This window comes from Panthera onca, chromosome F1 (assembly GCF_046562875.1).
Source record: "Panthera onca isolate mPanOnc1 chromosome F1, mPanOnc1 haplotype 2, whole genome shotgun sequence".
Classification (NCBI taxonomy): Eukaryota; Metazoa; Chordata; class Mammalia; order Carnivora; family Felidae; genus Panthera; species Panthera onca.
Window position 1 is genome coordinate 68,541,426 of NC_138355.1, and position 20,489 is coordinate 68,561,914.

Sequence of the window (20,489 nt, forward strand, 5' to 3'; positions counted from 1 at the left end):
TGCCATTGCCACAACACTTCCTGGTTCATGATGGCTGGTGAGGCTTGTCCTCTGGTCTGTAGGAAAAACCTGTAGTGAATTTTTACCGGTCACTTATTCAGCAGCAGAATCAGCACTCGATTCCTGACCAGTGGTTTATTAGAAACCCACCAAAACACCCAGGACAGGGCCTGATCCAGATGTCAGGATTAACAGGCAAAACAGGTCGGAGTGTCACAAGATGAGGACACATGAAGAAAAGGGCAAGCAAGCAAGAAAATGAATAGACGAACATTTTCAAGAATTGAGGGAAAGGAAGACAGAAGTGAGGAAGAACATTGTAAGAAAGAGAGATATTAGCCCAGCGTCCCCAGGGGCCATGGCCACATCCATTAGAGGGAGCACCCAATCACGAAGGACAGAAATCCACCTTTTTGGGCTGAAACCGTACAGGAAATGAATGGGCTGATGGAAGTGGGGATCCCAGGGTTATTGGGGTTCCAGTCCCTTCTGTGGGTCTGTGTGTCTGCCTTCACTTTTGTGATGCTTTGGTTTTGTTGTTGCTACTGTTTTCTGCTTCACGGGAATATGATGACAAATGAAAACTGTACCTTTGTACAGCGTGCAGCTTTCCAGCTACCCAGGGAGGAAGGCTGGGAGGCACCACGGGCGACACGGGCCTTCGCCAGGTCCGACAGGTGCAGCACAGCCTGTGATGTGACAAGAACAAAAGTCCTCCTGATGAAAGTTCTTCCAACAACTACTCCGAGAGGACGGCCTGAAGAACGTCGGGGGCCAGTGAACACGGCATGCAGGGAGCTGCAGGTGACGCTCAGGTCCTGAGCTGTGGAACCTCCAGTTTGACATGCAGCATTTTGAAGGAAAATGAAGAATTGGTCAAGAAAACCTGAATTCAAGCAAACCATGAAAGTGAATTGTTATGCTGCATTTATCACACATTAGAATACTTTTAATTGCGAGGCAAGAATTCTGTTTTCTTTAAAAACCGTAAAAGGAAATACACAGTTGATGTTTGGTATATGTTTGGAACAAGGTAACATGATGCCACAATCACTCTTGGTAACACGGCCACCACCTCACACCCGGATCCTCTCCTTTCTCTTTCTTTCTTTTCTGTTTCTTGTGGCGAGAACACTTTGGATCTACCCTCTCGGAAAACTTCGTGTGTAGAATTTCTCTGCCTTCTTGTATGTAGGTGTCATCCTCAGGCTTGCTTCCCTGACGCTGAAAAATGGGTTGAAGTTGTGTCAGGCTTCATGCCCGACCTTATCATCCAAGACGATAGAGACCATCTCTCTCCTTGCCATCAACCACAAGAATCGGAATGCCTGTGACCCGAGCCACCTGGAGCCAGTGTCTGGCCCCAAACCATCGCACTGGGGAAGGTCAAGTGGCTCCTGTCTGGTGAGTGGCCTGAACTGGATGGAACCTGTCCATGCTTCATCCCGTCGCATTGTCAAGGATGCTTTCTCCTGAGGGATTCAGGGTGATCAGAGCCCAGGGCCACACACAAAGCTGAAATCAACCAACCCAAACCCACAAGGTGGCCATGAGGTAGACTAGACCCTAGAGAAGAAGCCAATGGGTCTCATCTAGGGGAGAAATTTGGGGAAGTGCCATGATTTGCTCTCTCCCTCCCAATACTTTTCACCTTTGCCACCTCTCCCATCTCAACATTATCTCCCAGAAATGTCCCCATGTGCAGCAGTGGGAACCTGCATTTGTTCCCTCTGGACGTTCTCCTGCCCTGAGCCTCTCCTCTCTGACCCTGAACAGATTAGAACTAAGTCTCTTTCGCCATTGAACACAAAGAGCTTCCTGTACTAAGAAACTATTAGAAACAACAATTAAAACCTTAAAAAATCAAGAAAGCAGAATTTTCAAACCCCAAAGGCTATAATAACCTTTTCCTCCCCACTACCTTCCACTCCAAATGTCCCTGCTGCATGGTCAGGGCTTGAGAAAGGTTTATTGAGTGAATTAATGAAATCTACAGTAACTGAAGTCTGTCCATGGATGTTTCCACTGCCTTTGGGGTCATAAGTCACAAAGAGTCCATGTTCATTATTCACGGAGTCTGTCTGTGCAGATTGGTCTTCCTACTGGCATTGATTTGTAACCCCAGACACATGTGCTCATTGATGTTCATGGACACATAGAGTGGCCGACATGTGTCACACACCCCACATGTTCCCCAGTGAGGATGAACCAGGTACCGCTCTGCCATCCTGTGTGAATTCCCACACTGCAAACACGTGTCCTATTCACGATCCATTTGGTGCCACACTTTCCGCATTTACATGCTCTTTCTTGGTGATTTTGTATTTAAAATGACCCTGAAGCCCAGAGCTACAAGGAGCATGGGTGGTCCTAAGCACAGAAGGCGGGATGTGCCTCACAGACAAAAACACCTGTGCAGGTAAGGCTCGCTCAGGCTCACAAGGCAGAGTTGTGGGCCATGAGGTCAGTGGTAATGAATCAATAATACGATAAATTCAGGAAAGGGACAGAAAATTTGTGATGGCCATGTGGAGCCACTCTAGAAAGTACTAAAGTCACATCTAGGATGCTATGATGACACCACAGAAAAGGGGAAAGGAAACTATATTCGTGGATTCATGACGTGGATTCGTCAAGATGATGACCATTTCTTGTTTGTTTCTAAAGCATCATGGGCAGCACAGCTTTGGGGCTGAAAGCCAAAGACCCTGGATATCACAGTACCCATGCAGGGGAATATTACAAACTTTTGAGCTGGTATTTCCGTATAGGGAAACAGAGCATGCAATCAATTATTTGGATATATATATATATATATATATATATATATATATATATATGAATAAGCTCTATTTAAACACAAACACACGGGAAACAAGGCTGTGTATTCATCAGTGGGCAAGTGTTGCGGGCAGAGGCTCCCATGATCCCAACCCCCTATTAACTCCAGGAGCAACGGCTCACTGTGGCTGACTCCGTGTCCTCAGGGACTGGGACACAGCAGCCACGAATGTGAGGATGCTCTGTATGCCCTCTCCCTGCCGGACCCCCGTTCATTCCCGAGCACAACACTCTTCCTGTCTTTTCTGGACCCACTCGTTTCCCTCCAGGGACGCACTCACACTGCTACCTCTCAAGCACCACATTTATGCACCTGTGAATCCCCTGCTGGTTTTGCTAAAATGCAAATTGTGATGCAGTGAACCTCAGCTGAGGCCAAGCCCCTATACTGCCAACAAGCCCCCAGGTGACGTCTCTGCTGCTGTCCTGGGGGCCTCAAACAACCAGGACCTGCATCTGCCCTCCTCCTTTCATCCACAACAGGTCCACTCCAACAGGTGTCTGTGTTTAAATAATAGAAATATCCACAGACAAAACTGTATTCTCCTCAGAGGCTCAGAGATGTTACCAAGGAACCATGACAGTATCAAGTCTCCAGGCAAAGTGAAAAGACTTTTAACAAGAAGAACATCAAACGTCTCAACTACTACAAACACGACAGGAGGCAAAAGAAGAAAAACCTATGAAACTGGCATCAATTCAACACAGACTTTTATTGAGGACATATTCCATGCAGGCGAGACTCCTTGCCAAGGATACAAATATTAGAAAGACATGGACTTTACTCTCAAGAGGCCTAAGAATTAGGATGGAAAAGGGACCCAACTGGGGACAATAAGGGATGGGTAGTGAGTCATACGTTTGCCAAAGAGAAACTATGGACGTTGGAAATTCTCAGCAGGCAGAGACTGCTTCCCCTTGAAAATCAGGGAGGGCTCCCTGGAGGAAGTGACATCTGATGCCTGTGACCCAGGGAGGTACTCACGCTTCATTTTACTTGGAGAAAATGTAGAATTTAACTCCAAGAATCAGGTGAGAACAACAAAGCCCGCTAAATTATTCTTGGCCGATATTGACAACTGATCATCGAGCAGAAAGGAAAGACAAAAGTTGCACACGGAGACTTGCAAATCCATCACCACTGAGCTGGGTTTAGGTAAGTGCTGGAACTGGGGCTGCTGGGATCTCTCTCCGGAGGGAGGCCAGTGCACTGAGGTCTCCAGTGTGATTTCCTGGGAGGAACAGATTGGAAATGCTCTGCAGCAGGTGGAGGTGAGGACTCCAGGGGAAAGGGCATGGTGAGGAGGAGGGCTGAGGACAGACAGGAAGGTGGGGACACAGTTGGGAAAGAGCAGAAACACGGTTCCAGACTTACCAGCGCTTCCAGAGCCAGAACGCAAGACCTGCCAGAAGCACCAGGGGCACGATCACCGCCAGGAAGACCAAGCCCACGGGGCGGTGCTGCTCTGTGGGTTTGGTGCACAGAGGGTGTCAATTCCCATCCACCCCGGGTTGACCTGCACCTACCTGGTCCCTTTTGCTCCCGTCACCCTCTGCCTCACCAACCACCCTTCCTCTTTCTCCTCTCCCATCCCTGCTCACAGATGGATCCTTCAACCAACCCTCTGCTTCCTGCTGTATCTACAGGACCCTCACACCCAGCGCTCCATTTCTTAGGTCACTAATTTTAGTCCTTTATGATCTGGAGTCCCTAGAATCCCAACTTTGTATCTATCTCTCCTGCACTGCTGGAGGACCACCCTTTCCCTGCTGGGCACCAGCCCTTTCTCACCCCAGTAGAGGACAATATCCTGGCCTTCTAGACTGCTGTGTCTCACTTGGCAAGAGAGGCCGGCTGCCTCCCTGGCTTCCACATCCAAGGACGTCTGAAGATACCATGTCCCGTCAGCATGGGGCAAGACCTCGCCTCGTCGGGTGCCCTGGTGCTCCTGGTCACCCCGCATCCACGTCACCCACACTGGCTTTGGGTAGAAGCCAGAGACGTGGCACACGAGGAGCAGACGGCCAGGCCCCGGACTGGGGCCAGTGGACAGCCAGGCCTCGGGCCTCACTGCAGAGACAGGACAGGAATTCTCAGACTGAGAGGGAAGATCTTCACATCAGTTGAGATACATACATCGCTCCACCTCTAGAAACCTGTCAGCATCATCCCCTCTCCCACCTGGCCCCCTCTTACCCTGAAGCTGAGAAATGGTGCGAATTTATGAATGCACAGAGAGAATGCTTGGAGGTTGGGAGCAGAACTGACCTTGTCGCTTGAGATATGCCTTTCCTGCATCAAGAAGACCCAAGAGGAACTGAGGGCAGGTGTCACTGAAAAGTGTGTGTATAATTTCATTGATCACATAGAACCGATTGAATAGTGTGCAGACTTCTTCGGTCCTTCTGCCTCCCTTTGGAGATGGCCACCATGACGTGTTCTGGAAGCTCATGAGATCTGATCCTTGATATGCAATCTCCACAAATCCTACCGATGCTTCCCCAAGGTGCAGCTCACAGCCTCCTTCCAGCTGGACCTGAAACGGATCTGGAAAGAGAGGGTGTGAGATACAGGAATAGAGAAGGGAAAGTGTTGCCATGAGATGAGTGGAAGCCATGGATGGAGGAAGGAGAAGTTGAGGGTATTGGAAGGAATCAAGCAAAGTGTGCTTTGAGTGAAGGCTCAGAGAGAGGGGAAGTGGTGGTCACTGGAAGCAGAGGAGGAGGTGAATGCGGAAGAAACCAGTGTTGGAGGAGTGACTGGAAGGGTGTGGCAGAGAACAGGGAAGGCCTCCACTAGAGAGCTTGGATAAAATCATCTAGGGTGAGAAGAGAGAAGTGGATACAGGGAACACATAGACAGAGCTCATGAGGGGACTGAACAGGGAGAAAAGCACATTTCAAGGATGTGTCACAGAGTGAGGGAGAGGAGGACGTCTGGCTGCAGGCCAGGGAATAGGGTGGTCACTGAAGACATTACTGGAGGCCTCAGAGCACAGCCTGAGGTCAACGAGGGGAGGGGAAGGAGCAGAAGACATAAGGCTTTTCGAGAATCAGGGTCTGGCTTCTGCCCCCTGAACAGACAGGTGTGATTCAGTTTTACGATGGGGAATCGAGAGGTTCAGCAGCCAGGGGAGGCTCTTTCCTGGAGGAAGAAGGAACTCATGGCTACACACACACCGGCCACCTCCATCCCACCTGCCCTGAGGGACCTGAACTCACATTCAAGCTGCCATTGACTGACATGGTCCTGAAATACCTGAAGAAATCTAATGGAGTATGAATAGAATAACTTTTCCAGTTCCATGAACTTCTCATTGCTGAAGTTGCCCCTGGACCAAGGCCGCAGGAAAATGAAAGCTCCAGTCTTGCTGTCCCAGCCATGAGTCTGCAGCTGTCCCAGCCAAGCTGAACCCTGATTTTGTGTCCGGGCACGGTTGTAAAAAGATGAGGTCAGGATGATTCGAAAAGTGATTGGCTCCTGGAAGTCTGTGCCAGAAGAACAGATAGACTGAGGAAGAGGAGGGCAGAGGGAAGGAGAGAGAATCAACAAAAGGGGCCAGGGAGGGGCACCGAAATCTGGAGGACAGGGAGCCATAGTTCCCTCTGGAGACACGTGCTGCCCCAGAGCCCCGAGCTTGGCACCCATCATTCAGAAGAGCACAAGGCCCTGGGGTCAGGGAGGCTCAGGGAGGAACCAGGTGGACATGCCTCACTCCCCAGGAATGTGCTGGGGAACCCACACCATGTGTGCACGTGCGCACAGACACCAATGCACACACGTACACACACGCTCAGAGTTACACGTGATTTGCACACACATAGACACAGATGCAAACACAGACATACAGACACCCACCCACACACGTGCACACACGGCAGAAACACACAGAGATACACAAGCACCTATACACACATACTTATACACATATACACACATGCACACATGTACACAACAACATATGTGCACACATGACACACATCACACAAATGTAGACAAACACTCTTGCACCGACCAGGCAGGGCCACATCCTCACCATCGTCACTGTCACCACCTGGGACGAGAACCGTGAGCAAGACCAGTTGCAACAACAGCATCTTTTTGCAGATGTGCTTTCTTTCTCTCCGAAAGTGGGTCTTCGGCGTCTGTTCTCACAAACCTCCCCACACGCAGCCCCTCTCTTCTGACTTCCTTCTCAACACACACGCCTGCCCTGAGTCTCCGCGACAATGCAAATGGGCTCCGCCCTCAACCCTGGACACCTACTCAGACTCTCACTTCCCCTCCGGGTCTGACCCTCCTCTCGGCTTCCAGCTTCTCCCTGTCACCAGCCTCCGTCGTGCTCCCTGAGGCCCTGATTCAGGCCCTGTTCAGGCTGGGGAACAAGTCTCGTGTGGCATGGAAAAGGGACCCTACCTCTCGTGCCTTTTCTCCTCATCCAGACAGTAACCCATGAAGACACACGGCTCCCCAGGACCCAGCCCTGGACTCTGCTGTCACCTTCTCGTGACCTTGGGACACCCCACAAGGGCTTCCGTCCATGTCTCACCCCCACCCCAACCCATTCCCATCTATGCCTTCTCACTGTCTGCATTAAAATTCAAAATCCACCAGATAAATTTGAAGGTCACCTTCTTTTAATTGAGGAAAGGGGTCTAATCATGCAGATGACTTCCTCTCTTGGGGGATGGAGAGGGTCCATGTGAGAGAGGTCCTCACTTGTGATGAACAGAGAATTCCTCAATGACAGGGGAAGACTTACATTTCTGGGGGAGGTTGGACTGCACTTAGGTTAGGTGAAACAAGGTTTGGGGAGTTGGCCTGCCCAAGGCACCATTTTGAGCCCATGGGTTTCTTTTAACACTCTATTCGCTTTTCCAAATTTCGCCATGATTGCCTGTGTAACAGTATCAACAACCACCAGTTCACCATTTTTTTAGGGGAGAATCAGTTGCCATCAGAGAGACCACAGGATATTGAAACATCTGAAGAATACCTCCTCAGTCGGACTTGCATTAATATATATTCACTCACCAAACAGTCGCTTAACAGCTTCCTGGATCCAAGCACCTCACTACGCGCATGACAATACAGTGTTCACAATGCAACCACTATTCAAGGAGCTTTTAGTCTACTTGGGAAGAAAATCACGTCAACCAAGAACTAACCATTTTGGTGTGCTGAGTTTTCTTTTAATGTGCAGACTCTAGACTCTAACAAACCTGCCTGAAACAATATTTACTAAAGTGGTGACCTTTACAGGTGTTTGCCCTCTCAGAATCTTGACTCAGTTGTTGGCTCAGGTGTTTCTAATCCCCTGGAACCGGATCCCAAATCCAACAGGGACTGGCAAGTGGTAGGCGCTCGATGATTAACTCTGAGTGATTGGATAATTCAGTTCAGGCATCAAATTATTCTTAAAGGTTATGGATTTCTTTGACATAAAAATGTTTTTGTATTTGTATTTGTTATGTATCCAAAAGTATTAGTTGTAATCCTACTTGATGAAATCTGAATCTACACAGTTATCTTTTGGATTCAAGCATATGCTAATAACCATGAAGTTCACACCGAGGGTCCTACGGCAAATCTACAACAAGAAATCATGGGAATTTATAGTGTGTGGACTTAATAGAGTGTTCTGGAATCGTGTATCCAGATTCCCTTCCTACTATTCCTGCTAGAATGTTCCATGCTTGTCTTATCATGAGTTGGCCGTGCTGGACATGCTGACCTTCTACTTCCATGGTGTTCCTAAGTGTTTAAAAGCCCTTAAGTATTTGTGCTTTATGTCATCTGGATAATGTGTTTGGGCTATTTGTCTGGTTATTTCTTGGATCCCCAGTAAACTGAAATAAACTCAGGCTGTTGAGAGAAAGATAATATTTTTGGCAAGTCCAGACTGAAACATAGAAAATTGGAAAGAGCTCACTCCCACACATAAGATTTTGAAAAGCTGGATCGTCCAAATCACTTCTCTGGAATCCATCAACGTTGAAGGGTGAGAGCATGTTGTCAACCCAAAATCTAGGGAAATACAGACTCCTCCAAGGAAATCAGGGATTCAGATGCCAGAGGCTTTATAAACCAGAATGAATAATTCAGCTACAATTGTTAACAAATGACTGAAGGCTCATTGAGGACTGGGAGGCCCTGAGAGTCACAGACTTAGCAAATTTGATATATCTCTAGGCTTTTGCCCATTGGCCTCCCAGGGTCCTGACAAACTGAAGTCCAGGATACAGACTAGAGAACTGGTTTCTGGTGGTACAAGCCTGACGTCTGACAGCAGCTCCCTCCTAAGAAGGGCAGGAAGACCACCATCCCCCATACAGGAAGGAGCCTTCACTGGGTGTGGGAAGGGCAGGGAGCCCCACTACCTCAGGGCACAGTGAGCCACTCTGCAGCTGGGGGGAGGGGCAGAGGGGGAAGGGACAGGAACACACCTTGTCCCATACTAAGAAGTTCCATCTGCTGAGGCAAAGGGGGGAACTCTCAGAAGGCCCAGTCCCCAAACTGAAACACAAGACACCTGGCTGGGCTGAGGATGGGACTGGACCAGAGCAGAGGTAGCGTCCCCCTCTCTGTCCCAAGCAGACCAGCCAGCAGGGAACCAAGGGCAGCTCCTGCTGGTGGGGGTTCAAGACGATGAAGATACATGCCCATGAGCCACATCCTGTTAGAAAAAGAAAATCGCAGACCCAAAAGGATGTCATCAGCTGAGTTCCCACCCTGGGACTTCATACCCAATTGAACAAACTACAACCACCCAGAAATGTAGACTTATCCAGTCATCACCAGTAAATTTTTCTTTCCATCAGAGCAATGAGTCTGTCACCTGGTTTCTCTCCAGCCCCCAAAGACAGATGAGGTCATATGCATGATAAGAGCCCTTACTCTTCCCCCAAGAAAGAGGCCTGATTCCTGGAACAATCCTTCACTTTTGCTGCTATCTCCCCGGCCCCACCCTCCTTCTATAAAAACCTTCCATTTGTACAACTTCTCTAAGTGCCTACCTGAGGGCCACATGGGGTGATGTGTGATTCATGGATCATTTAATAAAGCAATTATTGCTGAAATCTATGAGGTTAAATTTTCTTATTTACCAATTCTAAAGTTTGCTCTGGATGATTAAATGTACATATCAAAAAAAAAAAAGCTTGGAGGACAAGATTATTCATTATGTCTTAAACACCTGTACACACAGCTGCCTCTCATACATTTTAGAACCAGTCTTAGAGAACATGTTTACCATACAAATAGGAAAAGCTGACTAAGTCATGAATGAATGAATGAATGAATAACAGAATGTACATATGAATGAATGAATGAATGAATGAATACATGTGTTGGGAAGAAATCCATGGAAAATTTCTCGCATTTTGAGTATTTAATGCCATTGCCACGACAGCTCCTGGTTCATGAAGGCTGGTGCAGCTTACCCTTCCATCTCTAGGAAAACCCTGGAGAAAATTTTTACCAGTCACATACCCAGCAGCTGAACCAGCACTAGATTCCTGATCAGCGGTTTGTTAGAAACCCACGAAAACACCCAGGATAGGGATTGATCCAGATGTCAGTGTCAATAAGACAGGGTAAGAGTGTGACAGGTGAGGACATGTGAAGAAAAAGGCAAGCAGGTAAGAAAAAGAATAGAGGAATATTTTCAAGAATTGAAGGCAAGGAAGGGGCGCCTGGGTGGCTCAGTCGGTTGAGCGGTCGACTTCGGCTCGGGTCATGATCTCGCGGTCCGTGGGTTCGAGCCCCGCGTCAGGCTCTGTGCTGACAGCTCAGAGCCTGGAGCCTGTTTCGGATTCTGTGTCTCCCTCTCTCTGACCCTCCCCCGTTCATGCTCTGTCTCTCTCTGTCTCGGAAATAAATAAACGTTAAAAAATATATATTTAAAAAAAAAAAAAAAAAGAATTGAAGGCAAGGAAGAGAAGAGTGAGGAAGAACACCACAAGGAAGAGAGATATTATCCCAGCATCCCCAGGGGCCACGTCCACGTCCATCAGAGGGAGCACCCAATCACAAAGGACAGAAATCTACCTTTTTGGGCTGAAACCATACAGGAAATGAATGGGCTGATGGAACTGGGGATCCCAGGGTTATTGGGGCTCCAGTCCATTCTGCGGGTTTGTGCATCTGCCTTCACTTTTCTGATGCTTTGGTTTTGTTGTTGTTACTGTTTTCTGCTTCACGGGAATATGATGACAAATGAAAATTGTACCTTTGTACAGAGTGCAGTTTTCTAGCCCCTGAGGAAGGATGGCTGGGAGGCCCCATGGGCCACATGGGCCTTCGCCAGCTCTGGCAGGTGCAGCAGAGCCTGTGATGTGACATGAACAAAGGTCCTCCTGATGAAAGTCTTCCAACAGCTTCTCCAGGAGGACGGCCTGAAGAACGTTGGGAGCCCAGGGCACACGGCATGCAGGGAGCTGCAGGTGACGCTCAGGTCCTGAGCTGCCGAGCCTCAAGTGGCATGCAGCATTTTGAAGGAAAACGAAGAATTGGTCAAGAAAACCTGAATCCAAGCCAACCATGAAAATTAACATTTTGTGTAGCTTTCATCCCATATTTGAATACTTTTAATTGCTGGGCAATAAACTCTGTTTTCTCCAAAAAAAACATAAAACGAAGTACACACTTGATGTACAGGGTGACGTGATGCCCACAACAACACTACCCCACCACCTCACATCTGGGTCCTCTCCTTTCTCTTTCTTTTCTCTTCTTCTCATTCTTGTGGTGAGAACACGTTGGATCCAACCTCTTGGAAAACTTCACATGTACAATTTCTCTGCCTTCTTGAATGCAGGTGTCATCCTCAGGCTTTCTGTTCTGCTGCTGAAAAATGGATTGTAGTTGTTTATGCTTCATACCCCGACCTTATCATCTGGGACAAGAAAGATCATCTCATTCTCTGCCATTGACCACAGGAACCAGAATGCCTGTGACCTGAGCCACCTGGAACAGGTGCGTGGCCCTGAACCATCACTCTGGGCAAGGACAAGTGGCAGCTGTCTGATGATTGTCATGAACTGGAGGTTACCCGTCCATCCTTTGTCCTGTCACATTGTCAAAGATGCTTTCTCCTGAGGAAGTCAGGCTGATTAGAACCCAGGGCTACACACGAGGGTGGAGTCAACCAACCAAAAACCACAAGGTGGCCATGAGAGCATGACAGGTGGACTGGACCCAACAGAAGCAGGCAAAGAGTCCAATGTAGGGGAGAAGTTTGGTGAAGTGCCATGATTTGCTCTCCCCCTCCCAATGTTTTTCACCTTTTCCATCCCTTCTATCTCAACGTTGTTTTCCAGAAATGTCCACGTGTGCAAACATCTGAACTACTACAAACCAGTCAGAAGGCAAAAGAAAAAGACAAACCTATGAAACACAGGTATTTATTGAGGACATATTCCATGCAGTGGGGCTCCTTGCCAAGGATACAAATATTAAAAAGACATGGACCTCATCTCTAAAGTCCTAAGAATTAGAAGGGAAGGGACCCTAACTGTTGGCAACAAGGGCTGGGGGTCAGGAATAGATTTGCCAAGTGCAGGAAAATGAGGTGCTAATTCTCACCAAGCAAAGACTGCTTCCAGTTATGAATAAGGGACGGCTCACTGGAGGAAGTGATGTCTGATGCCTGTGACGCATGGACGTTGCTGGGACTTCATTATACTCTGAGATAATTTTGAGATTTAAGTCCCAGAGTCAGGTCAGAACAAGAAATCCCCTTAAATTACACTTAACTCATCTTGACAACTGATCACTGAGCAGAAAGGAAAGACAACAGTCACACAGAGACTTGCTGGTCCATCACCACTGAGCTGGGTTTAGGGATGTCCTGGTCCCGGGCTGCCGGGATCTCACTCCAAAGGGAGGCCAGTACGCTGAGGTGTCTTGTGTGATTTCCTGGGAGGAACAGATTGGAAATCATTCTGCAGCAGGGGGAGGTGAGGAACGCAGGGGGGACGGCACTGGGACGAGGAGGGCTGAGGACAGACAGGAAAGTGGGGAGACTCTTCGGAAAGTGCAGAAAGGTGGCTCCAGAGACTTACCGGCGCTTCCAGAGCCAGAGCGCAAGACCTGCCAGAAGCACCAGGGGCACGACCCCCGCCAGGAAGACCAAGCCCACGGGGCGGTGCTGCTCTGTGGGTTTGGTGCACAGGTCAATTCCCATCTACCCCAGGTTGACCTGGACCTACCTGGTCCTTTTTGCTCCCATCACCCTCTGCCTCACCAACCACCCTTCCTCCTTCTCGTTTCCCATCCCTGCTCAGAGATGGACCGTTCACCCAATCTCTGCTTCCTCCCACATCTACAGGACCCTCACACACAGCTCACCACTTCCTGGGTTACTAAATATATGTACTTCTTAGTCTGGAATCCTAGAATCCCAAGTTTCTCTTCAGGCTCTCCGGCTCTGAGGACCTGCCACTGTCTTTCCCAGAGGGGACCCCGCCCTTTCTCACCCCAGTAGAAGACCATATCCTGGCCTTCTAGACTGCTGTGTCTCACTCGGGAAGACAGGTCGGCTGCCTCTCTGGCTTCCACATCCAAGGACGTCTGAAGATACCATGTCCCGTCAGCATGGGGCAAGACCTCGCCTCGTCGGGTGCCCTGGTGCTCCTGCTCACCCCGCATCCACATCACCCACACTGGCTTTGGGTAGAAGCCAGAGACGTGGCACACGAGGAGCAGATGGCCAGGCCCCGGACTGGGGCCAGTGGACAGCCAGGCCTCTGGCCTCACTGCAGAGACAGGACAGGTATTCTCAGACTGAGAAGGTAGATCTTCACATCGCTTTAGATACACACGTCTTTCCACCTCTAGAAACCTGTCAGCATCACCCCTCTCCCTCTTGGCCCCTTTTCACTCTGAATTTGAGGAAATGTTGCAAATTTATGAGCACAAAATAGAGAATGCTTGGAGGGAGGGAGCAGGACTGACCTTGCCGCTGAAGATCTGCCTTCCCTGCCTCAAGAAGACCCAAGAGGAAACGGGGGCAGATGTCAATAATATGTGCTCGTATTCTTAAGTTGACCACATGGTACTGATTGAATAGTTTGGAGACCTGCTGAGCCCTCCTTCCACCTTTTGGAGATGGCCACCATGACGTGTTCTGGAAGCTCATGAGATCTGATCCTTCATATGCAATCTTCATGAAGCCTACTGATGATTCCCCAACATGCAGTCCACAGCCTTTTGCCACCTGTACCTGAAAGGGATCTGGGAAGACAGGCTGTGTGTTATAGGAAAGGGGGAGAGAAAGAAATGAAATGAGGTGAATATAAGTGAAAGGCAAAGAAAGCAGAGGGAGATATTGAGTGTATTGGAAAGAATGGAGCAAAGTTTGGTTTAGGTGGAGGCTCAGAAAATGGGTGATCACTGGAGGCAGAGGAAGAGGTGAATGACTGAGGAAGGCACAAATGTGGGAGAAGATACTGGAAGGGTGTGGCAGAGAACAGGGAAGGTCTCCAATGGAGAGCTGGGATAAAATCATCTAGGGTGAGGGGAGAGCAGTGGGTACAGGAAACGCATAGATTCACTGAGCGATCTGGATTGGGTGAAAAGCACATTTCAAGGATCAGTCACAGAGTGAGGGAGAGGTGGGTACCTGGCTGGAGGCCAGGAAATGGGGTGGTCATGGGAGATACCAATAAAGACATGACAGCACAGCCTGTGATCAATGAGAGGATGGGAAGTAGCAGAAGACATGAAGGTTTTCAAGAATCGGGGTCTAGGTTCTGCCCCCTAAACACATGTGGAATTCAGTTTTACGATGGGGAGAGACATGAAGTTCAGAAGCCAGGGGACGCTCCTTCCTAGAGGAAGAAGGAACTCAAGGAGATGCACACGCCTGCCACCTCCATCCCATCTGCCCCGATGGATCCAAACTCACATTCAAGTTGCCATTGATGAACATGGTTCTGAAATATCAAAGGAAAAATAATGGAGAATGTCTGTAATGTCCTTTCCTCTTCCCTCAGCTCCTTCTCGCTGAAGTTGCCCTTGGACCAAGGCCGCTTGTACATGAAAATGCCTTTCTTGCTGTCCCAGCCATGAGTCTGCAGCCCATCCAGCCAAGCAGAACCCAGATTTTGTGTCCAGGAATGGTTGTAAAAGGATGCTGTCATGATGCTTCGAAAAGTGATTGGCTCTTGGAAGTCTGTACGAGAAGAAGAGATAGACTGAGGAAGAGGAGGGCATTGGGAAGGAGAGAGAATGCAGAAAAAGGTCTCAGGGAGGGGCATCAAAATCTGGAGGAAAGGGAGCCGTAGTTCCCTCTGGAGACATGTGCTGCCCCAGAGCCCAGAGCTTCATACCCATGGTCCAGAAGAGTACAAGGCCCTGGGGTCAAGGATGCTCAGGAAGGAACTAGGCTGACATCCCACACTCCCCAGGTATGTGTTGGGGAACCCACACCCTGCATGCCCATATGCACAGACACAAATGCACGTATGTACACACACAAATACTCAGAATTATGCACATGCATACAAAAACACAGATGTACAGACACACACATGTGCACACATGCAAACACAGAGAGACGCACACAGGCACTATCCACACATAATCACATATATTTACACATACAGAACACAAGCACATGCACACCAACGCACACATGTGTGTGCGCACACATACAAGCACACACACAGACACGCGCACACACACGTGCCCCCACAGGGCAGGCCCAGAGTCCTCACCATCGTCAGTGTCACCACCTGGGACAACCGTGAGCAACACCAGTTGCAACAACAGCATCTTATGTGCAGATGTGCTTTCTTTCTCTCGGAAAGTGGGTCTTTGGCGTCTGTTCTCACAAACCTCCCCACACGCAGCCCCTCTCTTCTGACTTCCTTCTCAACACACACGCCTGCCCTGAGTCTCCGCGACAATGCAGATGGGCTCCGCCCTCAACCCTGGACACCTACTCAGACTCTCACTTCCCCTCTGGGTCTGACCCTCCTCTCCGGCTTCCAGCTTCTCCCTGTCACCTGCTTCCATCCTGCTCCCTGAGGCCCTAGTTCAGGTGCTGCAGAACAAGTCTTGTGTGGCATGGAAAAGGGACCCTACCTCTCGTGCCTTTTCTCCTCATCAAGGCAGTAACCCATGAACATGGCTCCCCAGCATCCAGCCCTGGACCCTGCCTTCACCCTGTCTCTCCAGTCCTTGGGACACTGCCCAAGAACTTCCTTCGTGTCTCACCCCCAACCCAGCTGATTAGTGTTAGTGGTCTTATGTTTGGTTGTTGTTGTTGTTTTTGTAATTCCAGTATAGTTAACATACAGTGTTGTATTCGTTTTACGTGTACAATAGAGTGATTCAGCACCTGTACACCTTACTCAGTGCTCATCAATATAAGGGTAATCCTAATCTCCTTCACCTACTTCACCCACCTGCCACCCACATCCTCCTTGGTAACCAGCGGTGTGTTCTCTATAGTTCAGGGTCCAGTTCCTTTTGTTCTTATCTCTTTTTTTGTTGTATGTTTCTCTTGTTTCTTAAATTCCACGTATAAGTGGAATCGTATGCTATTTGTCTTTCTCTGACTTCTTTCACTTACCATCATATTCTCTAGATCCATCCATGCGGTTGCGAATGGAAAGATTTCGCTCCTTGTTACAGCTAGTGATATTCCACTGCATGTGTATGCCACATCATATATGTCCATTCATCTATCCACAGACAATAGGGCTGCTTCCATATCTTGGCTATTGTACGTAATGCTGCAATAAACATAAGGGTGCGTGTATCTTTTCATATTGCTTTTTTTGTATTATCGGGGTACGTATACAGTAGTAGAATTAATGGATCATATGGTAATTCTGCTTTTAGTTTTTTGAGGAACCTCAATACTGTTTCCCTTTGTGGCTGTACCAATTTGCACTCCCACCAACAGGGTGCAAGACTTCCTTTTTCTCCACATCTTCCCCAACACTTGTTTCTTCTGTGTTTGAATTTAGCCACTCTGAATCAGGAGACTATAGATGCTGGAGAGGATGTGGAGAAACGGGAACCCTCTTGCACTGTTGGTGGGAATGCAAATTGGTGCAGCCGCTCTGGAAACCAGTGTGGAGGTTCCTCAGAAAATTAAAAATAGACCTACCCTATGACCCAGCAATAGCACTGCTAGGAATTTACCCAAGGGATACAGGAGTACTGATGCACAGGGGCACTTGTACCCCAATGTTTATAGCAGCACTCTCAACAATAGCCAAATTATGGAAAGAGCCTAAATGTCCATCAACGGATGAATGGATAAAGAAATTGTGGTTTATGTACACAATGAAGTACTACATGGCAAGGAGAAAGAATGAAATATGGCCCTTTGTAGCAACGTGGATGGAACTGGAGAGTGTGATGCTAAGTGAAATAAGCCATACAGAGAAAGACAGATACCATATGTTTTCACTCTTATGTGGATCCTGAGAAACTTAACAGAAACCCATGGGGGAGGGGAAGGAGAAAAAAAGAGGTTAGAGTGGAAGAGAGCCAAAGCATAAGAGACTCTTAAAAACTGAGAACAAACTGAGGGTTGATGGGGGGTGGGAGGGAGGGGAGGGTGCGTGATGGGTATTGAGGAGGGCACCTTTTGGGATGAGCACTGGGTGTTGTATGGAAACCAATATGACAATAAACTTCATATATTGAAAAAATAAAAATTTAAATAAATAAATAAATAAATAAATAAATAAATAAATTTAACCACTCTGATTGGTGTGAGGTGATTTCTTGTTGTGGTTTTGCTTTGCATTTCCCTGATGATTAGTGATGTTGAGCATCTTTTCAGGGGTCTGTTGGCCATCTGGATGTCCTCTTGGGAGAAATGTCTATTCATGTCTTCTGCCCATTTTTTAATTGGATGATTTGTCTTTTTGGTGTTTTGTTGTACAAGTTCTTTACATATTTTGGATACTCATCCTTTATCAGATATGTTATTTGTTAATATCTTCTCCCATTCCATAGGCTGCCTTTTAGTTTTGTTAATTGTTTCCTTCACTGTGCAGAAGCTTTTTATCTTGATGCAGTCTCAACAGCTTATCTTTTCCTCTTGTTTCCCTTGCCTCAGGAGACATATCTAGAAAAACGTTGCTGTGGCTGATGTCAGAGACATTACTGGGCATGCTCTTTTCTACGATGTATATGATTTCAGGTCTCACATTTAGGTCCTTAAGCTACTTTAAGTTCATTTTCATGTATGGTGTAAGAAAGTGGTCTAGTTTCTATCTTTTACATGTAGCTGTCCAGTTTTCCCAACACCATTTGTTGAAGAGACTTTCTTTTTCCTATTGCAAATTCTTGTCTCCTTTGTCAAAGATGAATTGACCATAAGATCATTGATTTATTTCTGGGCTCTCTACTCTCTTCCATTCATCTATGTGTCTACTTTTGTGCCAATACCATACTGTTTTGATTACCATAGCTTTGTTGTGTAACTTGAAATATGGAATTGTGATACCTCCAGCTTTGTTTTTCTTTTTCCAGATTTCTTTGGCCATTTGGAGTCTTTTGTGGTTGCATACAAATTTTACATTGTTGGCTTTAGTTCTGTGAAAAATTCTATTGGGATTTAGAGCGCTATTGCACTAAATTTATAGATTGCTTTGAGTAGTATAGACATGTTCACATATTTGTTTTTCCAGTCCATGTGCATGGAATGCCTTTCCATTTCTTTGTGTCTCATTCAAATGTTTTCATCAGTGTGTTATAGTTTTCAGAGCACAGGTCTTTCGCCTCTTTGGTCAAGTGTATGCCTAGATATGTTATTATTTTTGGTGCAACTATAAATGGATGGTTTTCTTAATTTCTCTTTCTGCTGCCTCATTATTAGTGTATATAAATGCAAGGGATTTTTCTAAATTGAATTTGTATACTGTGACCACACTGAATTCATTTATTTTCTCTGGTAGTTTTGGAGGGATCTTCAGGATTTTTATATATAGTATTGGGTCATCTGCAAATACTGAATGTTTTTCTTCTTCTTGGTAAATCTGGATGTACTTTTTCTTGTCTGATTTCTGTGGCTGAGACTTCCAGTACTGTGTTGAATAAAAATGGTGATAGAGGATATCCTTGCCTTCTTCCTGAAATGAAGGGAAATGGTCTCAATTTTCCACTATTAAGTATGATGTTTGCTGTGGGTTTTTTATATATGACCTTTATTATGTTGAGTTGTGTTATATCTAACTCTATTTTGTTGAGGGACTTTATCATCAATGGATGTTGTACTGTGTCAAACAAATTTTCTGCACCTATTGAAATGGTCATACAGTTTTTATCCTTTCTCTTGTTATGTCATATATAATACTGATTGATTTGTAAATATTGGATGATACTGAATCTTAGGAATAAATTCCACATGATCATTACAAATGAAATTTTTAATGTATTGTTGGATTCAATCTGTTAATATGATGTTGTGGATTTTTGTATCTTTATTCGTCTGAAATATTGGACTGCAGTTCTCTCTTTTATAGTGTTTTTACCTGCTTTTGGTATCAGGATAATTCTGGCTTCATAAAATGATTTTGAAGCTCTGCTTTCCATCCAATATTGTGGAATAGTTTGAGAAGAATAGGTATTATTTCTTCTTTAAATATCTGGTAGAATTCTCCTGTGAAGGTTTCTGGTCCTGGACTTTTGTTTGTTAGGAATTTTTTCCTTACTGATTCAATTTCATTGCTGATAAATGGTCTGCTCCAAGTTTCTATTTCATCTGACTTCATTTATGGGAGATTATGTGTTGTTAGGAATCTATCCATTTCTTGTAGGCTGTCCAATTTGATGGTGTATAATTTTTCATAATAGTCTCTTAAAACCCTTTTTGTTTCTGTTGTGTCAGTTGTTATTTTTCCTCTTTAATTTCTGATTTTGTTTGAGTTCACTCTATTACTCGCTCCTTTTTTATGTACCTGGCAAAATGTTTGTCAATTGTGTTGTTCTATTGAAAGAACCACCTCTTAGTTTCATTGATCTGTTCTTTTGTGTCCTTTTAAAAATTTTTCTATATAATTTAAATTGTTCTAATCTTTATTCTTTCCTTTCTTCTGCTGCTTAAGAGTTTTATTTCTTCTTCTTTTTCGAGCTCCTTTAGTTGTAAGGTTAGGTTGTTTCTAGAGATTTTTCTTGCTACTTTAGGTAGGCCTGTATTGCTATAAACCTTCCTCTTAGAACAGCCTTTGCTATATCCCAGAAATTTTGGACTATTGTGTTTTCATTTTCATTTGTCTCCATGAAATTTTATTTCCTCTTTGATTTCTTGGGCTGATCCATTAATTGCTTAGTGCCATGTTATTTAAACTTCATGTATTTTATGCTTTTTCCAGATTTTTTTTTCTTGTGGTTAATTTCTAATTTCATAGTGTTGCTGTCAGAACAAAATGCTTGGTACGATTTTCATCTTCTTGAATTTATTGAGACTTGTTTCATTGTGTAATATATGGTCTGTTCTGGAGGATGTTTCATGTGCACTTGAAGAGAATATGTATTCTGCTGTTTTAGGATGGAATGTTCTGAATATATCATTTAGATCTATCAGATTTGATGTATCATTCAAAGCCATTGTTCCTAGTTCATTTTCTCTTTGTGTTTGCTATTAACTGCTTTATGTATTTGGGTGCTTTCATGTAGG

General features: G+C 46.2%; 2 protein-coding genes across 2 annotated transcripts; both read right to left on the reverse strand.

The window, feature by feature from the left end:
- Nucleotides 1-3,535: 3,535 nt before the first annotated feature.
- Nucleotides 3,536-7,136, reverse strand: LOC132686707 (T-cell surface glycoprotein CD1a-like). The gene is made up of 6 exons (XM_060644586.3): nt 6,879-7,136; nt 6,064-6,330; nt 5,111-5,389; nt 4,634-4,912; nt 4,217-4,307; nt 3,536-4,073 (listed from the first exon to the last, which is right to left on the reverse strand). The coding sequence occupies exons 1-6, from the start codon at nt 6,937-6,939 to the stop codon at nt 3,977-3,979; spliced, it is 1,074 nt and encodes a 357-aa protein (XP_060500569.3). The 5' UTR covers nt 6,940-7,136; the 3' UTR covers nt 3,536-3,976.
- Nucleotides 7,137-12,255: 5,119 nt separating this feature from the next.
- On the reverse strand, nt 12,256-15,977 carry LOC132685867 (T-cell surface glycoprotein CD1a-like). The gene is made up of 5 exons (XM_081791844.1): nt 15,562-15,977; nt 14,751-15,017; nt 13,799-14,077; nt 13,321-13,599; nt 12,256-12,997 (listed from the first exon to the last, which is right to left on the reverse strand). Exons 1-5 carry the CDS (start codon nt 15,617-15,619, stop codon nt 12,903-12,905), a joined length of 978 nt encoding a protein of 325 aa, XP_081647970.1. The 5' UTR covers nt 15,620-15,977; the 3' UTR covers nt 12,256-12,902.
- Nucleotides 15,978-20,489: the final 4,512 nt, after the last annotated feature.

Bases quoted from the DNA above. Each gene is read 5' to 3' on its own strand.
- LOC132685867 (XM_081791844.1), bottom strand. From the start codon at position 15,619: ATGCTGTTGTTGCAACTGGTGTTGCTCACGGTTGTCCCAGGTGGTGAC. The intron at 13,600-13,798 runs GTCAGTCCTGCT...CTGTCTCTGCAG, and splicing joins GGCAGATCTTCAGCGGCAAG to TGAGGCCAGAGGCCTGGCTG. The intron at 12,998-13,320 runs GTGAGAAAGGGC...CCAAACCCACAG, and splicing joins GGATATGGTCTTCTACTGGG to AGCAGCACCGCCCCGTGGGC.
- LOC132686707 (XM_060644586.3), bottom strand. From the start codon at position 6,939: ATGCTGTTGTTGCAACTGGTCTTGCTCACGGTTCTCGTCCCAGGTGGT. The intron at 6,331-6,878 runs GTGAGGATGTGG...CTTCTGGCACAG, and splicing joins AGGTGGTGACAGTGACGATG to ACTTCCAGGAGCCAATCACT. The intron at 5,390-6,063 runs GTGAGTTCAGGT...CTCTCTTTCCAG, and splicing joins CAGTCAATGGCAGCTTGAAT to ATCCGTTTCAGGTCCAGCTG.